At 43.1% G+C, this 16,648-nt stretch overlaps 1 protein-coding gene across 1 annotated transcript in view; it reads right to left on the bottom strand.

Moving 5' to 3' along the window:
- The window catches only part of LOC142299118 (transmembrane protease serine 11D-like), a 165,354-nt gene that overhangs the window by 45,688 nt on the left and 103,018 nt on the right, over window positions 1-16,648 (bottom strand). The window contains exons 6-7 of the mRNA XM_075341811.1: window positions 11,779-11,930; window positions 9,587-9,625 (exon numbers count right to left, since the gene is read on the bottom strand). Coding sequence (XP_075197926.1) covers window positions 9,587-9,625; window positions 11,779-11,930 — 191 coding nt within the window. The remainder of the gene's footprint in view (window positions 1-9,586; window positions 9,626-11,778; window positions 11,931-16,648) is intronic.

The following is a 16,648-nucleotide window of genomic DNA, read 5'->3' as shown; positions in this document are numbered from 1 at the left end:
TACTATATGGAAGGCTATTGGGGCCGCATTATACTATATGGAAGGCTATATGGGGCCGCATTATACTATATGGAAGGCAATGTGGGGTGCTTTATGCTATATGGAAGGCAATGTGGGGCACATTACACTATATGGAGGGCTATGCAAGGCATATTATACTATATGGAACACAATGTGGAGTACATTATGCTATATGGAAGGCAATGTAAGGCACATTATTCTATATGGGTGACTATGCGGGGCGCATTAGTATATGGAGGGCAATGTGGGGCCCATTATACTATACGAAAGGCTATGTGGGGACAATTATACTATATGTAGGACAATGTGGGGCCCATTATACTATATGGAGCACTATGTGGGTCATATTATATTATATGGAAGGCAATGTGTGGACCATTATACTATATGGAGCACTATGTGGGGCATATTATATTATATTGAAGGCAATGTGAGGACCAATATACTATAAGAAAGGCAATGTGAGGCACATTATAATAGATGGAACACAATGTGTGGTGCATTATACTATATGGAAGGCAATGTGGGGTGCATTATACTACACAGAAAGCAATATGGGGTCAATTATACCATATGGAAGTCAATATGGTGCTCATTGTACTACATGGAAGGCAATGTGGGTTGCATTGTACTATATGGAAGTTTATCTGGGGCACATTATACTATATGGAGGGCTATGCGGGGGACATTATACTACAGCGAAAGCTATTATACTACATGCCCTCATAATCTCCCGCCTGGATTACTGCAACATCCTCCTCTGTGGCATCCCTGCAAACCATCTTGCCCCTCGCCAGGCCATCCTTAATTCTTCTGCCCGACTGATCCACCTCTCTCCTCAATACCACCCCGCTTCTCCCCTCTGCAAATCCCTCCATTGGCTCCCAATCTTCCACCGTATCCAATTCAAACTACTAACACTGACCTACAAAGCAATCCATAATCTGTCTCCTCCGTATATCTCTGAACTAATCTCCCGCTACACTCCAAAACGTAAGCTCCGGTCCGCCCAAGATCTCCTTCTCTCCTCCTCTCTCATTCGCTCCTCATTCAACCACCTCCAAGACTTCCCCCGAGCATTCCCTGTCGTCTGGAACTCGCTGCCTCAACACGTCAGATGATATGCTACCCTTGCAAGCTTCAAACGGAACTTGAAAACTCATCTGTTCAGGAATGCCTATAATCTTCAATGACCCCACTGCTTCACCACAGCTACTGCCTCACCACCGTGCAGAGCCGCCGCCACTTCACCACCGTGCGGAGCCACGGCCCAATCAACACCCCACCTATTCTCTCCTCCCCAAAATCCTACAGAATGTAAGCTCTCAAGGGCAGGGTCCTCCTCCCTCTGTACCAGTCTGTCTATTGTAACTTGGATATGTATTCTGTATGTAACCCCTTCTCATGTACAGCACCATACAATTAATGGTGCTCTATAAATAAATATTATTATTAATAATAATAATAATAATAATGAAAGGCAATGTTGGGGTATTATACTATATATAAGACAATGTGGGTCCCATTATAATATATTAGGGGCAATATGAGGCAACTGTTTGGAGGGTTATGTCATGGCTATTATACTATTTAAAGGGCTATGTGGGGGGTTTTATATTATTTGAAGGGCTCTGTGGGACCGATTATAATATTTGGATGGTTAGTAAGTGCCATTATACTATTTGGAGCGCTATCTGAGGCACATTATAATATTTGGAGGGCTATGTGAGGCCATTATATTTTTGAAGGGCTATGTAGGGGTCAGTATACTGTTTTCAGAGCTATGATGAAACCATTATACTGTTTAGAGGGTTAGTGGGGCCATTATATTGTATATTATCAATTATACAATGTGAAGGTTTGTATGGGGTCCATCATATTGTGTGGAGGGCTATGTGATGACCATTATGCTGTTTGTAGGGATGTGTGGGGACAATTATACTATTTGGGGATTGCAGTTGTGCGAGTGGAATGTACTGTAGAGAAATTCACTGTGGGGGTATCATACTGTGTTTGGGGGGAATCTTTGTTGGCATCATACTTTATGGGTACAATGAAAGTGTAATCTAGGGGCTTCAACAGAAAGAAAATTACTTTGTAAGGGTTGCAAAGCTGTGAGATATGAGATATGCTCTTCTGTGACCCCGTCGAATATATATATATTTTATTTCAGGGGGGGCCCAATTCGAACTTCTGTTATGGGGCCCCATGATTTCAATGTGCGTCCATGACTGACACATTAATATTAAACAACCTATAACATTTTAATAAGTCCTATCATTTTACTGCTGATATTTTTAACAAAGGAGTTAAAAGGAACCTGTCATCAGAAATTTTGCACTAAACCTAAAAGATTCCCCCTCTGCAGCTCCTGGGCTGCATTCTATCAAGGTTCCTGTTGTTCTTGTGCCCCCTTTCTGACCAAAATAAAGACTTTATAAAGTGGTACCTTTTTGTATTCAGATCTTGATAATGGTACACGGGGGCGGGCTCTCTGGTGTCCGTTAGTCTGCCTCCTGTCGCTTTAGGCCGTCCCCCATCGCGCAATTTCAAAGAGGTGACGTGAGGTAAGCTGGCCAGCGCTTACGCAGAACGGTGGAGGCGACGGTGAAAGCGCGAGCACGCGATTATGGGCGGGTACTTGCTGATGAAAATCACAGCGCCGCCCATAATCTCGCGCATGCGCCGTGCCACTCTCGCGGGACTGTGCAATGTGCACAGTGTGACCGCTGGTGACGTGTTGAGCATGTGTAGCGGGCGGAGGAGGGGACGCTGCGCTCTCCCACTGCTCGGGTCCGGCCGCTGCTGTGGCTGCTTGGTGGTGGCTCGAGCTGTGGGCCGGATCCCGGGGACTCGAGCGGCGCTCCTCACCAGTGAGTGAAAAGGGGACTTGATTGTGGGGATTTGGTTATTGTCAGTGACGCCACCCACGGTCGTGGTGATATTGGTGACACCACCGCTGCTCTGGACGGGGATCCCGGGAGCGATGACTGGGTGATAGGGTAGGGATGGATGGCAGGCAGGTTACGGGGCCTGGTGAGGTGCAGGGTCGCGGGGGCAGCGCTGTGCCGCACGGCACGGTGGTACTCACTCAGCCAATGATGAGGACGCAGTTCTCGGTAAAACACACGGCTGGATGAACGGGTCCCACAGACGGCTGCGGTGTTGTTTCTCCCGGCAAGTTGATGGTGACTGCCTTTCCCTGTCACGGTTCCAATGGGTTCCCACCGGTAACCCGCTCCCCAGCTTGGATGTGGGCCGGAGGAGCCCCTTTTGCCCGCAGGCTCTGGCCCTGGGAACGGTAGCCTTGGCGGTGGCTGTGTTTCCCTCTCACGGTTGGACTGTTGCCTTCTGTCAGGACTTGGCTGCTGGGAAACCCAGGAGGTTCCCTTCGCTAACAAATTTGGCAAATTCACGGCGACTCCTAGCCTTGCCGGGGTCCGTAAGCCCCTGCCGGATGGTGCTGGCTTCTCTTTGCATACCGGTCCAGTACCACCGGGCCACCGCCCGTCCACGGTCTTTACGGTAAACTCCGATAGGCCACTCCTGCAGACGGGCACCACCATCTGCCAACCTTGCTGATCCGTCCGGGCCACACACCCGGACCAACTTCAGGCTGCTTAACTGCCACTTTACTCCTCTCACTTCCACTTCCAAACTCAACTCCACTGTACTGCCCTACTTTTCCCGCCTCCAGGACTGTGCACTCCTCGGTGGGCAGGGCCAACCGTCTGGCTCCACCCCCTGGTGTGGACATCAGCCCCTGGAGGAAGGCAGCAAGGTTTTTGTCTGACTTAGGTGTGCCTGACCGGGAGTGTGGGGTGTGTTGGTGTTGTTCTCTGTGGCCCCTGGCTTGTCCAGGGCGCCACACATGCGCGAGATTATGGGCGGCACTGTGATTTTCATCAGCAAGTACCCGCCCATAATCGCGTGCTCGCGCTTTCACCGCCACCTCCACCGTTCTGCGCAAGCGCTGGCCAGCTTACCTCACGTCACCTCTTTGAAATGGCGCGATGGGGGACGGCCTAAAGCGACAGGAGGCAGACTAACGGACACCAGAGAGCCCGCCCCCGTGTACCATTATCAAGATCTGAATACAAAAAGGTACCACTTTATAAAGTCTTTATTTTGGTCAGAAAGGGTGCACAAGAACTACAGGAACTTTGATAGAATGCAGCCCAGGAGCTGCAGAGGGGGAATCTTTTAGGTTTAGTGCAAAATTTCTGATGACAGGTTCCCTTTTAGTCAGTCATCCTGACTTTGACTTTTAATGTACCGTAATTACACCAGTCTCAGCAGGTTTAAGATATTTAATTAATAATGTATGTAATTATTGCTGTGAAATCTGGTGACATTCATCCATTCATGGAGAGCAATAGCACATTCAACCAGTTTTACGCCAATGGTCAGCACTACAATAAGCAGCATCTTGGAATGAGCAAGTATCTTAGTAGTCAGAACTCCATCGTTCATTGGTTTATGTATTATCCTATCAACCAACTTTGCCTGACTTAGGGTGAACAATTATTTAATCGATAGATATCTAATGTGTATGGTTACCATAAAGTCATATATCTCTTTGTAGCATCTGTGTAATCATTGAACTGTAAATTTCGATAATATACACAGTGGGCCATAAGTATAGATACAGCCTGATAAAATGAAAGTGGTTGCTGATATCACCTTACCATTTGTGGCATATTAGTACATGGGAGGTGCCAAACATTTGAAGTCGGGTGACGCCCATGGCGGCCATCAGCCATTTTAAATTCAACTTTAATTTTTTCAATGAAAAGGGGGTCATGTGACACATCAAACACATAGAGAATTGCACAAGAAAAACAATAGTGTGCTCATTTTTAGCATTGCTTTATTCATTATTGAGTTATTGACACGTTTGTGGCATGGAACAACAATAGTAACCTACTAAAGGATGTGCTAAAAGTCCTGTCCATTGTGTTGAATTGTCAATGTGATTCTCTTCTCCCATTCTTGACACACCGAGAGCAATACCGCAGATACAGGATGTGGGGCACCTGAAACAATGGATACAGGAGGCTTGTGGTAGCATTTCTTTTTCCGTGTAAGAGTGGGAGAAGAGAATCGCGTTCACTATTCAACACAATGGGCAGCACTTTGAGCCATGCTATGATACTATTATAACACAGATCGCTCGTCAGATATACAAACTGGATGTCATTATAGGATTAGCACTTGGGATAAACAGTCCTTGCTTTGAAAATAACAAGGTTCAGCTTCAAGTTGAATTAAAAAAACCTTCAGCTTTCATCTAGAAACAATAAAAATTCATATCTATAGAGATGATGTGGAAAACAAAATAGCACAAAAAAGGAAAATTCAATCTAAAATCATGATGAAGAAGCACAGTGGTCAGTAACCTTGAGTGGCAATACTAAGCAATAAGCTACGCATTTCAGATGCTCCTACGTCTTCTGAGCACAACAATGCCCCAAATGTGGGGAAAACTACTGTTTTGGTGCACGGCAAAGCTTGGATGGGAAGCAGCACCATTTCAATTTTGGAACTCCATTTTGGTTGGAATAGATTGCGGACGCCATGTCACATGTGAAAAGCACCGGATATGCCAAAACAGCAGAAACCCTCACAAGTGACCCCTTTTGGAAACTAGACCTCCTGCGGAATTTAGTTAGGGAAGTACTGAGCAATTTTAACCTTTATGTTTACAGAATTGTAGAATATTGGGCTGTGTAAAAGTAAAATTATCATGTTTTCCAATAAAATGTTTCTTAGGCCCCAGGTTTTTAATTTTCAAAAAGGGTAGTACAAAAATCAATATTGTCAACATTTTTTCTACATGCTGGAAGTTTTTTGTATGAAGATTTTGTACATGCTTCACTTTCTAATGAACAGCAATAAACAAGTTGGAAATTTATCCTGAGTGGTGGCTGATACACTCCGTAGTGCCGTAATTCCCTTTCCTTCTTACAAAAATCAAATGGTATAATTTGTTGTGCAATTTCTCCTGAGTACACAAGTACCCCATATGTGGTTGAAAACTACTTTTGAGGCACAGTACAAATGTTAGAAGGGAAGGAGCGCCATATTGGAGTTCAGGTTTTGGTGGAATGGCTTGAGGGTGCCATGTCAAATTGAGAGAGCCCCTGAGGTTTGAGAACACCAAAGCCCCACAAAAGTCATGCCATTTTACAAACTGTACACCTGAATTAATTAATCTATGGGTGCAATGAGCACATTAATACCAGAAGTGCTTCACGGAATTTTATGCCATTGGAATAATTGCATTTTTTCACTAAACTGTTGTTTTATCACCAAGTTTTTAATTTTTAAAAGGGCTAATAGAAAAAAATGGACGACACAGTTGGTTGTGCAATTTCTCCTGAGTACACCAGTACCATATACTGTATATGGTCAGAAACTACTTTCAGACACAGTGCAAAGCTTCGAAGGGAAGAAGTGCCATTTTATAGCTTACATTTTGGTTTCTGGGTGCCAAATCACATTGCAAGAACAATTAAGCACCCCATAAGTGATCCCATTTTGCAAACTAAACCTCAATGAACTAATATTACGGTGCACTGATCACATTGACACCACAGAAGTGTTCGAGAATTTTATACCATTGGGTGGTGAAAGAATAATTACATTTTTGCCACTAAGATTTGGTTTTATCCAGATTTTATATTTTTACATGGGGAAATGGGTAAAAATGGTCCCAAAATTTCTTAGTCTGCAAAAAGTGGCCATATCCAATATGTGGTTCTTTAACACTGTTTAGCCTCATGGCGAGACTCAGGAGGGTGAAGTGTTATTCGAGTCTTGGAGAACAGACTCTAATAGTTTTCAGACTCGATATACAGAGCCCCTAGGGGCCAGAAAAGCAGAAACCCCTCAATTGACCCTATTTTGGTAATTACACATCTCTTGGAATTTATCTACAGGTATAGTGATCATTTTGACTTCATGGGTGTTTTACAGAAACAAGCAGCAATGGATGTTGCTGAGTGAAAGTTGCAAATTTGTCATTGTAGTGCCCAATATATTGTAGTGCCCGTACATTGAGCACAGCTTGTACTTCTGGAGACTCGCACCCTGTAAATTAAGTGGGCACTCCTCACTACAGTAATGCCAAACGTCAACACTAAATGTGGTTTAGGCCTACTGTGAGTCCCATAAGGAGAGAGGCATTTGGATTTGGGAGCACGGGTTTTGCTGGATTTCTTTTGGCGGACGCCATATCACCTTTCCAGAGCCTTATCCTTTGCGTAACATGAAAACTCCCTATATTTCCATTGACAGGTGATGAGCCTGAGTGGGGATTTTTTTGGGATTTTTTTGTGGATTGAGTTGAAGCTTACAGTATATTGGTGACATTTTATACAACATTTAGGACCGCATTTTATTTCTCGTGCTCTACACCAAGCTCTTATATCACGGTTTCCATTTAATTCTTCAAATGACGTGATTCAGATAACACCCCCAAGAGATTCATTGACTATAATGAGGCAGTAGAGTTACTCTGGACTCCATCTGGCCTCTGTTCAGAGTTGTCCTTTACAGAAGTGCATAAAACTGATTGACCGCATTTTAGTGTACCACTGAAAATATGGACACTGCCGGATCATAGACAGACACAGTCCAAAATTACTCCATCTGCCTCATTATATGGAATCTTTTGTCATGGGTTTCATTTGAATAACGTATTTCTGAAATTTACATGGAAACCCCAATGTAAGTGCTCAGTGTAGAGTACAGGATAAATATGATCTGCGCCTTACTGCGATCTTTGGGAGGCAGAATGAATAAATGAACAGCAGGTCTAGAATTTGTTTTATTTATATTTTGCTCACCCTGCAGTACAAGTGATTAAGCAGTTTAATTCTTTGATTCAGTGTGATTACAGCAGCACCACATTTATATAATTATTTTACTGCTTTTATACAATAAAAACAATTTTATAGAAAAAATAGTTTTCGCATTGCCTTATTCTCAGAGTTATACCTTTTTAATTTTTCCGCTGACGGAGCTATATGGTGGCTTGTTTTTTGCAGGACAAGATGACATTTTTCAGCGTGATTTTTATTTACGTTCAACTTTTTGTTTTATTCCACTCTTTTATTGGTGGTATGATGACAAAACATTGTTTTTGACACTTTTTTTTGTTTTTAACACTGTTCACTGAAGTGGTTAAACTGAAGTTTTATAGATCGGGTCATTCCAAACAGGTTGATCCTGAATATTATTATTATTACTACTCTAATCATTGGGGCACAAGCAGAGCAATACATTACACCTGTCAGTTTTACACTAACAGATTGCATATTAGACCCTGCTTCTGGCTGGGTCCATGGCAGACCAGGAGGTCACATTTTTTGTGAGGGTGCAGGAAGGGTGAGAGATGGCACGCACTGCTTCTCACAAACTTCTTTACACCTTGACCATTATTGATCTTAGCATGTGGAAGATAGCAATGGGTTAACATCATTGGGACCTCAGTCAATCAGTTCCTGACGATGTCGCTGGTCAGAACAACCGTTCTGCACTGGAATCTCGGCATTTACAGGACTCTTGGGTTCCTGATCCCAGCTTGAACACCAACCGTAGAGAAACATCGGAACCGCACAATCTCCAGCAAGCACCAATGTTTATCTACTGTGGGCAGTCGCAAAAAGGCTAAGGTCTGATGTAGACAGCTGTATGCAGTCCTATTCCACAACAGACTGCTCAAGAACAGCACGCTGACCTATAGTAGGCAATTGAGCAAGTAGCATAAGCTATACTCTACATGGATACAGTAGCTGAAGAATCAGTGTGGCTCAGGGATGTCTACAATGTATTTAACTCCATTTTCTTTAGTTATTTTTTTATTTGAGTAATTGACAAGTTCTTTTAACGCAGTATATAGAGAGTAATCCATATATGTTTGGCCATAAAGTGTGTATACTCCACTGGAACTTTATACTTCAAATTATAAGATGTAAGGTTTTTTTTTTGTTTTGTGTTTTTTTACATCATTGTCTGGAGTGTCATTAATTTTGTACATTTTTACTCCACTCCTTTGTTTTACTTGTTTGCAATTAGAGCCAGAGGTGTCTTGAAGCTGCCTGTCTACCATCTCTGTTGTAATAACATGCACCCTTGACTAATTAGAGCGTAATATTGGTACCAGATGTTTGGTGACAGGTATCTGATACGTACAGTCAAATCTACACAATTTTTTTCATTTGTTTTCAATACTTTGTAGCCTTTTTGATTTTTCAGTCCCTATTGGTGCATCCATGGTCCAGGTCAGTGCTCTCTGGCCGCAGATCTGAGATGCATGAATTGCTTGACCTTCTGGGTTCATACCATTTGTTCATTAATTTATTTTTCTATTTTTCTTCTATTTTTTTAGTTTTCTATTCTATTTAGGAATTATTATGTCCATATAGTGGCCTATTGGTATTTATACTTATGAATAGGTTGAGAGGAAAGTGGTTGAACCAAAAGGGTGTTTAACCAATACATATCTGGCGGCACAAAGTAGTCTTATTGACATAAGGTTAAAATGTGAGATTTGACTTACCATTGTAAAGAAGACTCTGTGCCATGTCAGCAGTGATTTCTAAAAGTGAAAATAATAATGTGTAATATGTTTAATGTTTGATATTTTTATGAAAACAATAAAAGTAATCTAAAGCCAAGAAGAGAAGACACCTCCACACTTGTACCTATTGCATCTCTGTGATTTCTTTCTAAGGCTAAGTTCACATTTCCGTTGTTTTGTATCAGCCACATGCGTCGCTTGACGCATGTGACTGATGCGCTGTTCAACGCTGTACAACGGATGACAAAGAACAGAATTCTTTGTCGGATTCCGTTGTGTGCGGGGGGCGGAGTTCGGGGGGGGGAGCCGAGCGGGGCCGTGGCACTGAGGACGTCAGTGCCGCAGGGACTGCAGGACAGGTGAGTGTGTGTGTGTATACACATGCTGAATGCGGGAGGGGGCGGGGCCGAGCGGGGAAGTGTCGGCCTCCCTGCACACGTAACCAGACTAAATATCGGGTAGCAAAGCACCCGATGTTTACCTTGGTTACCCGATATTTACCTTGGTTACGGGCCTACTCCGCTTAGCGCTGGCTCCTTGCACCGTAACCAGGGTAAATATCGGGTAACCAACCAAAGCTGGTGACGTGTGCAGGGAGCCAGAGAGCATGCGCAGCGAAATCCGACGGATCTCGCTGCTCAAAAAACGTTACATGCTGCGTTCCTCCCGCCCGGCGGTCAGTCGTTCCACGACTGATCAGTCGGGCGGAGGGTGCAATGCAGCATCATCAGTCACAATCCGCTGCTCATACAAGTCTATGGGAGCAACGGAATCCGCTAAACGGATTCCGCTGTTTACAAGAGCAGCGGATTGTGACTGATACATTTTAGCGGAAATGTGAACTTAGCCTAACACACAGAAAAAAAGGAAAAATTGGACACTAAAGGGGGCTTTATACGCTACGATATCGTTAATATTTTATCGTCGGGGTCACGTCGTTAGTGATGCACATCCGGCGTCATTAACGGTATCGCAGCGTGTGACACTTACCAGCGACCTTAAACGTCCTCCAAAGTGGTGAAAATCGTTTAACATGGAGAGGTCGTCCTAAAACCAAAAATTGTTAATGGTTGTTTATAGATGTTGTTCCTCGTTCCTGCGGCAGCACACATCGCTGTGTGTGACACCGCAGGAGCGAGGAACGTCTCCTTACCTGCGTAAGGAGGTGGGCGGGATGTTCGTCCCGCTCATCTCCGCCCCTCCGCTTTGATTGGCCGGCCGCTTAGTGATGTCGCGGTGACATCGCCGTGACGCCGAATGCACCTCCCCTTGAGGGAGGGATTGTTCGGCAGTCACAGCGACGACAACGACCAGGTAAGTGCGTGTGATGCTGCCGTAGCGATAATGCTCGCTGCGGCAGCAATCACACGATATCGCATGCACGACGGGGGCGGGTGCTTTTGCGTACGATATCACTAGCAATTGCTAGAAATATCGTAGCGTGTAAAGCCCGCTTAAGGGTTTGTGCACATGACATCTGTATTCCGCTAACTTAGCCCAGTTTTTCTAGGTGAAGCCTCTTCTAAAAAATGCTGGTAGTCGTTTGCCTGATGCGGATTTGCTGGCAGCTTTGGCGTTGTTTTTTGCGGTCGGCATATTTTTCTCTGTTTTACACTATAGTGGCGAATGGCTTCATAGCGGAAGACGCTTGATGAATAAGTATGTTACTTTTAATCGCTTCACCATTTCTTTACCTTGAATCAGATAAAAGAAGTAGCAAAAGACGTGCACAGCAATGTGATTTTTACACTGCATTGTGTTAATTTTTTGTGGTGGTTTTGAATACACCCGAAAAAGACTATGTATGAATGCACCCCAACTAAACCAGTCATTTGGTAATTTTTAATTATGGGGGCACTGCTTGTTAAAGGGATTTAAATGGAGGGAATTCATAAATGAAGAGGATTTTTTCATGTGATATCATTCCTGCATTGATACACCTGAAACTTCTCATCTGATAACTGATCACACACATCAATCACATTGTAAAAACTGAATAAAAAAATCTAATTTTGTTTACATTTTTGACTATTTTGCTGCCAGAAACATAATTATCATTAGTCAGATTGCTATATTGTCTACAACACCTATGTATTTTAATTTACACTACTCTCTCTTTGATTTCTGTTACTTTTATCCAAATTATGATTTGCATTTCGTTAACTACTTGCCTGTCAGAGTAAGAGAACTTTTGTCAATCCTGAAATGTCCCACAGAGGTGTTGTTCAAGTTTTCGGATAGTACGGTCTGAACTGATACGTTTATAGTCTCAGGATTATTAAAATCGAAAGCCATGACAAATTCTGGAATTAGACTTCCTGAACTGCAAAGAAATATAACATGAATATGTATACAGCTCTTTACTGTGAAGTAATGATGTGCTCTACTTGTGGGGGGGGCTTTGTCATCTCAAAGCCATTTAATGACTGGTGTTGAGTAGGAAAGGCAAGAGAATTGGGCCATAACAATAATAATCATATGTTCTTACCAGTGAGTGAGGGGTATTGTTTATTTAAGGACTCCTGACTCCTCACTGGCAGCACATGCTGGCACCTGCACATTATACCCCACTGCCCTGAGGAAAAGAACTTTAATCCTCCTGGCAGCATTCCATTTTCAGTCACAAGGGCAGTACCTGCATGGGTTCAGTCACTGCTCTGTGTATGGAGAGCGCCTGCTGTAACCTAGCCCCCGTACTGACTGACGGCCACTCAACATTAGAACCAGCTGTCAGTCAGTGCAGAGGGCTCAGTTACAGCGACAGCTTTCCTTACACAAAGCAGTTACTGAACCCGTGTCGGTACTGCCCACGTGACTGAAGCCGGAAATCTACCAGGAGGGTTAAAGTTCACTTCCTCCAGGCAGCGGGGTTTAATGTGCGGGCACCTGGAAGGTTTACAATGTTATTAACCTGTAGATTAACCCCATATCTGCAGGTTAATATCATTTTTCCATATGACAGGTTCCCTTTTAATATTTCAAAAGACTGACCTGCACATCCTACAAGTGTGTATAGGTGCCAGCTGAAAAAACCTAGCAAATACAAAATGGATACAGCCGCACACTAAATGCCATCAATGTATAAGGGAACTCTGGTACTGCATTACTGCTATATGAAAAAATGAGATTTTTAGTTTATGAATTGGCCAATGCATGTAAGCCTGGAAACCAAACGACAAGGTAAATCTCAATATTCCGGGTCCCTAACTAAAATGCCACTATCTAGGTTAAAAACATCCATGCCTGGGCAGCTAGACTAAAAATCTAACTTGAAATGCCAGTATCGATGCAAAATCGCTTATCGATGTCACACGCAACGGCATCGCTAATGCGGCCGGATGTGCGTCACCAATTCCGTGACCCCAACGACTCCGCATTAGCGATGTCGTAGCGTGTAAAGCCCGCTTTAGAGGCAAGATATGTTGTTGTTGATTGTAGAACCTTAAGTCCACGTATGCACACATAAGTAGAATAATTTAATTAGACATTTTTTTTTAATGTATTGTATGTTGTGTGAGTAAATAAAGGTTGAAGGTGTCATATTGAAAATTACCTAGTGTTTAAATCAACATTATATGGGAAGCATATTTTTTAAAAATATTTTGGTGTTTTTTTTTCTCGGTTCGCTAGATCATTGTTTACATTCAAATTAAAACCAGATATCTTGCTGTTTTTATAAAGATTACGGAACCTCATATTAGATGTCACCTACTGTTCTGTAGATCACTTTTCAGTTTATTGTTTCCTATGACAATCTGGCTGCTGTAAAGCATATGCTGCTAAAAGGATTGTCGAAGCTTGTAAAAAAATTCTTCAGTTTTTCTCCTGGACTGCAAGCAGCCTAATAATGATATCCTGTATTTTGCACGCAATCAGCTGGTATTCCTGATGTGCTGACTTGCCTAGGCGTTTAACAATCACGGTGGAATGTAACTAGGTCCTTGCAGGAGGGATGCCAGTGCCTATTGCAGCTGGATGTGTGTCTGAGAACACACATCCAGCTGAATATATTGCGGTGCATAGAACCTTTGGGTCCCTGCACCGTAATACACGCCGCCAGCCAACCACAGGTCAACAGCTCACTTGGTGCGCCTGGCTGTGACATGGCTTTAGCAATGACCTTTTTTGGCTTACCCTCCTTGTGGAGTGTGTCAATGACTGCCTTCTGGTCATCTGTCAAGTCAGCAGTCTTCCCCATGATTGTGCAGCCTACTGAAGTAGACTAAGGGACCATTTTAAATGCTTAGGAAGCCTTTGCTTGTGTTTTGTAATTATTCACATTTTTGAGAAAATGACTTTTGGGTTTGTATTGGCTGTAGCCATAATCAACAACATTAACAGAAATATATGCTTGAAATAGATCACTCTGTGTGTAATGACTCTATAATATGTGTTTCACTTTATGTAATGAATTACTGAAATAAATTAACTTTTTTGAGGATATTCTAATTTATTGAGATGCACTTGTATATTACAAAGGACATGCAACAATTTAAAAACTGAATGATGGGAAAACTTTCCTCCTTGGTCCTTGATTGAAAGTTTTTGCATCTAGATGGAATCATCACACAACAAATAAAATTAGAACCTCCGTGCCTGTAAGTCTGTACAATGCTAGAAAACGAGTGGGGATTGGTCTCGGGGATTATTTCTCTGTTGGTGATATAGCTGGGTGCAACCTATTTTTTTCAAGTTTTTGCTTTTTCTATAAACCACATTTGGAGTGCTTGGTATAATTTGGGCCAATACAGGGTCATTCCCCAGAATGAAGCAATATTTCCTGAATAATCCTCTGACCCAGTTGTGAGAATTATTAAATGTGGTAACAAAACTAAACTTAGGGGTACTTTGCACACTACGACATCGCAGGTGCGATGCCGGTGGGGTCATGTTGAAAGTGACGCACTTCCTGCGTGGCTCTCGACATCGTAGTGTGTAGATCATAGATGATACGATTAATGAGCGCAAAAGCGTCGTAATCGTATCATCGGTGCAGTGTCGGCGAATTCCATAATTACGCTGACGCGACGGTCCGATGTTGTTCCTCGCTCCTGCAGCAGCACACATCGCTGTGTGTGAAGTCGCAGGAGCGAGGAACATCTCCTACCTGCGTCCCGGCTGCAACGCAGAAGAAAGAAGGTGGGCGGGATGTTTACATCCCGCTCATCTCCGCCCCTCCGCTCCTATTGGCCGCCTGCCATGTGACGTCGTAGTGACGCCGCACGACCCGTCCCCTTAATAAGGAGGCGGTTTGCCGGCCAGAGCGACGTCGCACGGCACGTGACTGCATGTGAAGCAGTCATAGCAATAATATTCGCTACGGCAGCTATCAGAATGATATCGCAGCTGCGACGGGGGCGGGGACTATCGCGCTCGGCATCGCAGCATCGGCTTGCGATGTCGTAGTGTGCAAAGTACCCCTTAGACCTTTCATCAATCTCAGATCCTAAACCATTAACAGATCCCTTTGCAGTCATGTTGTCGCTGATTTTTGCTAAACAGTCCTCCTGTTCTAAACATCTTGTTCTCCTCATGCATCCTTTAGGATGCAGTTTGTATAACCTTTGTCTAATTCTCTGTCTGAAGAGCTGAGGTTTGTGCAATTTTTTTTTTGCATCTGCCAATATTGGCCTTACGGCACATTCTTGATCCATTTTAGCAAATGATTACTAGAGAAATCCAAGTAGTTGCTCACATCAACACTTTTGAAGTGGATGGCTGTTCACATAACTCCAGAGTCATCCTTGGAGATGACCAAATCAAGGAATTCTGTACATGACAGAGAGTAGGTAAATGTAAAGCCCAAACCCTATGGATTGTTATTTAGATTAACCACGAATGATTAGGCCTCATCCTGTATTCCAGTCCAAATAAAAAATAAATAATCTATAACCCTCTCTTATAGAACAGGATGTGGCCCATTGACAAGAAGGACTGTACAATGAAGAGGGACTTGAAAAGCCCCATGAAACGGTGGGGCTGGGCCTGAATCGATAGGTCATGGTTCAGGAAACATTCTACTGCCTCCATACCCAATCTGTGTTCAATATTGGATTATAGGGCACTCACATCCAATGTGGAAAAACTACATCCAAGGGGCAATCCCAGTTTTTTTCAGTTCAGTGATCAGATGTGACAAGTCACAAATGTGGAACTCTAATTTGGTGACAAACGTGAAGAAAGAGATCAATTTAATGTGATAAATGTGCAGTCATGGACTTGACCCCAGATATATTAGGGCAACCAGATTGTGGGTTAGATCTTTAGGGATTTTAAACAGAAAATAAATGTAGGATACTTAGTGCCATTTTATACATAGAAAGTTTCTCTCTCGTTTGATCAGGATGTGGATTTTGATGGCACTTTTGATGAATTTGTTGTACTCCTTAAAATATTGGGAGGAGGGTCTTGCTCTAATGTGGCATAATATCCATTATCACTTAGACTCCACTAACCTTCAGAAATGTATCATGCTGTATCCCTTACAACCACCCTCCTGCTTTATCTGCATTTCTTATTACAATTTGACCATTGAATTGAAGATTTTTACAGCTCTGCATAATGCTGGTGACAGGTTGTCCCCCTGACTTGAGTAAAAGAACGAAGTTCCTTGAGGAAAAGGTGATGAAAAGTGTCCAAGTGACTCCCCCAATGATGCAGGGCATAGAAGCTGGAACAACCCTTTACCTCAATCTGTTTACACCCATTCCCCCAACTGGAGTCTGAACTAAGGTCATTGGCGGGGGTATTTATCTCACCCTCCTCTAGATCGCTTCTCACTACAAGTTTTTTGTACCGTATAAAGAAAATATTGATTGAAAATCATCTTCCTAACAAAATAATTTAGATCCAGGAATAATTCAAAGGTATTTATATCCACAGTGTGACAAAAGGACAATCCTTAATTACTTAAAGAAGTAATTTACGCCTAGATGAGACCGTCTTTTCTACACATCAGTCCTCAATTACAGTTCAGTGTCTTCACGCTGTAAGTCCGCGGTCGGCATAACTAATGCTCAGGGAGTGCTTCAACGTCCATAC

Source organism: Anomaloglossus baeobatrachus, chromosome 1, assembly GCF_048569485.1.
Source record: "Anomaloglossus baeobatrachus isolate aAnoBae1 chromosome 1, aAnoBae1.hap1, whole genome shotgun sequence".
Classification (NCBI taxonomy): domain Eukaryota; kingdom Metazoa; phylum Chordata; class Amphibia; order Anura; family Aromobatidae; genus Anomaloglossus; species Anomaloglossus baeobatrachus.
The sequence above is the reverse complement of the archived record's forward strand: the minus strand, read 5'-3'. Positions and strand labels throughout refer to the sequence as shown.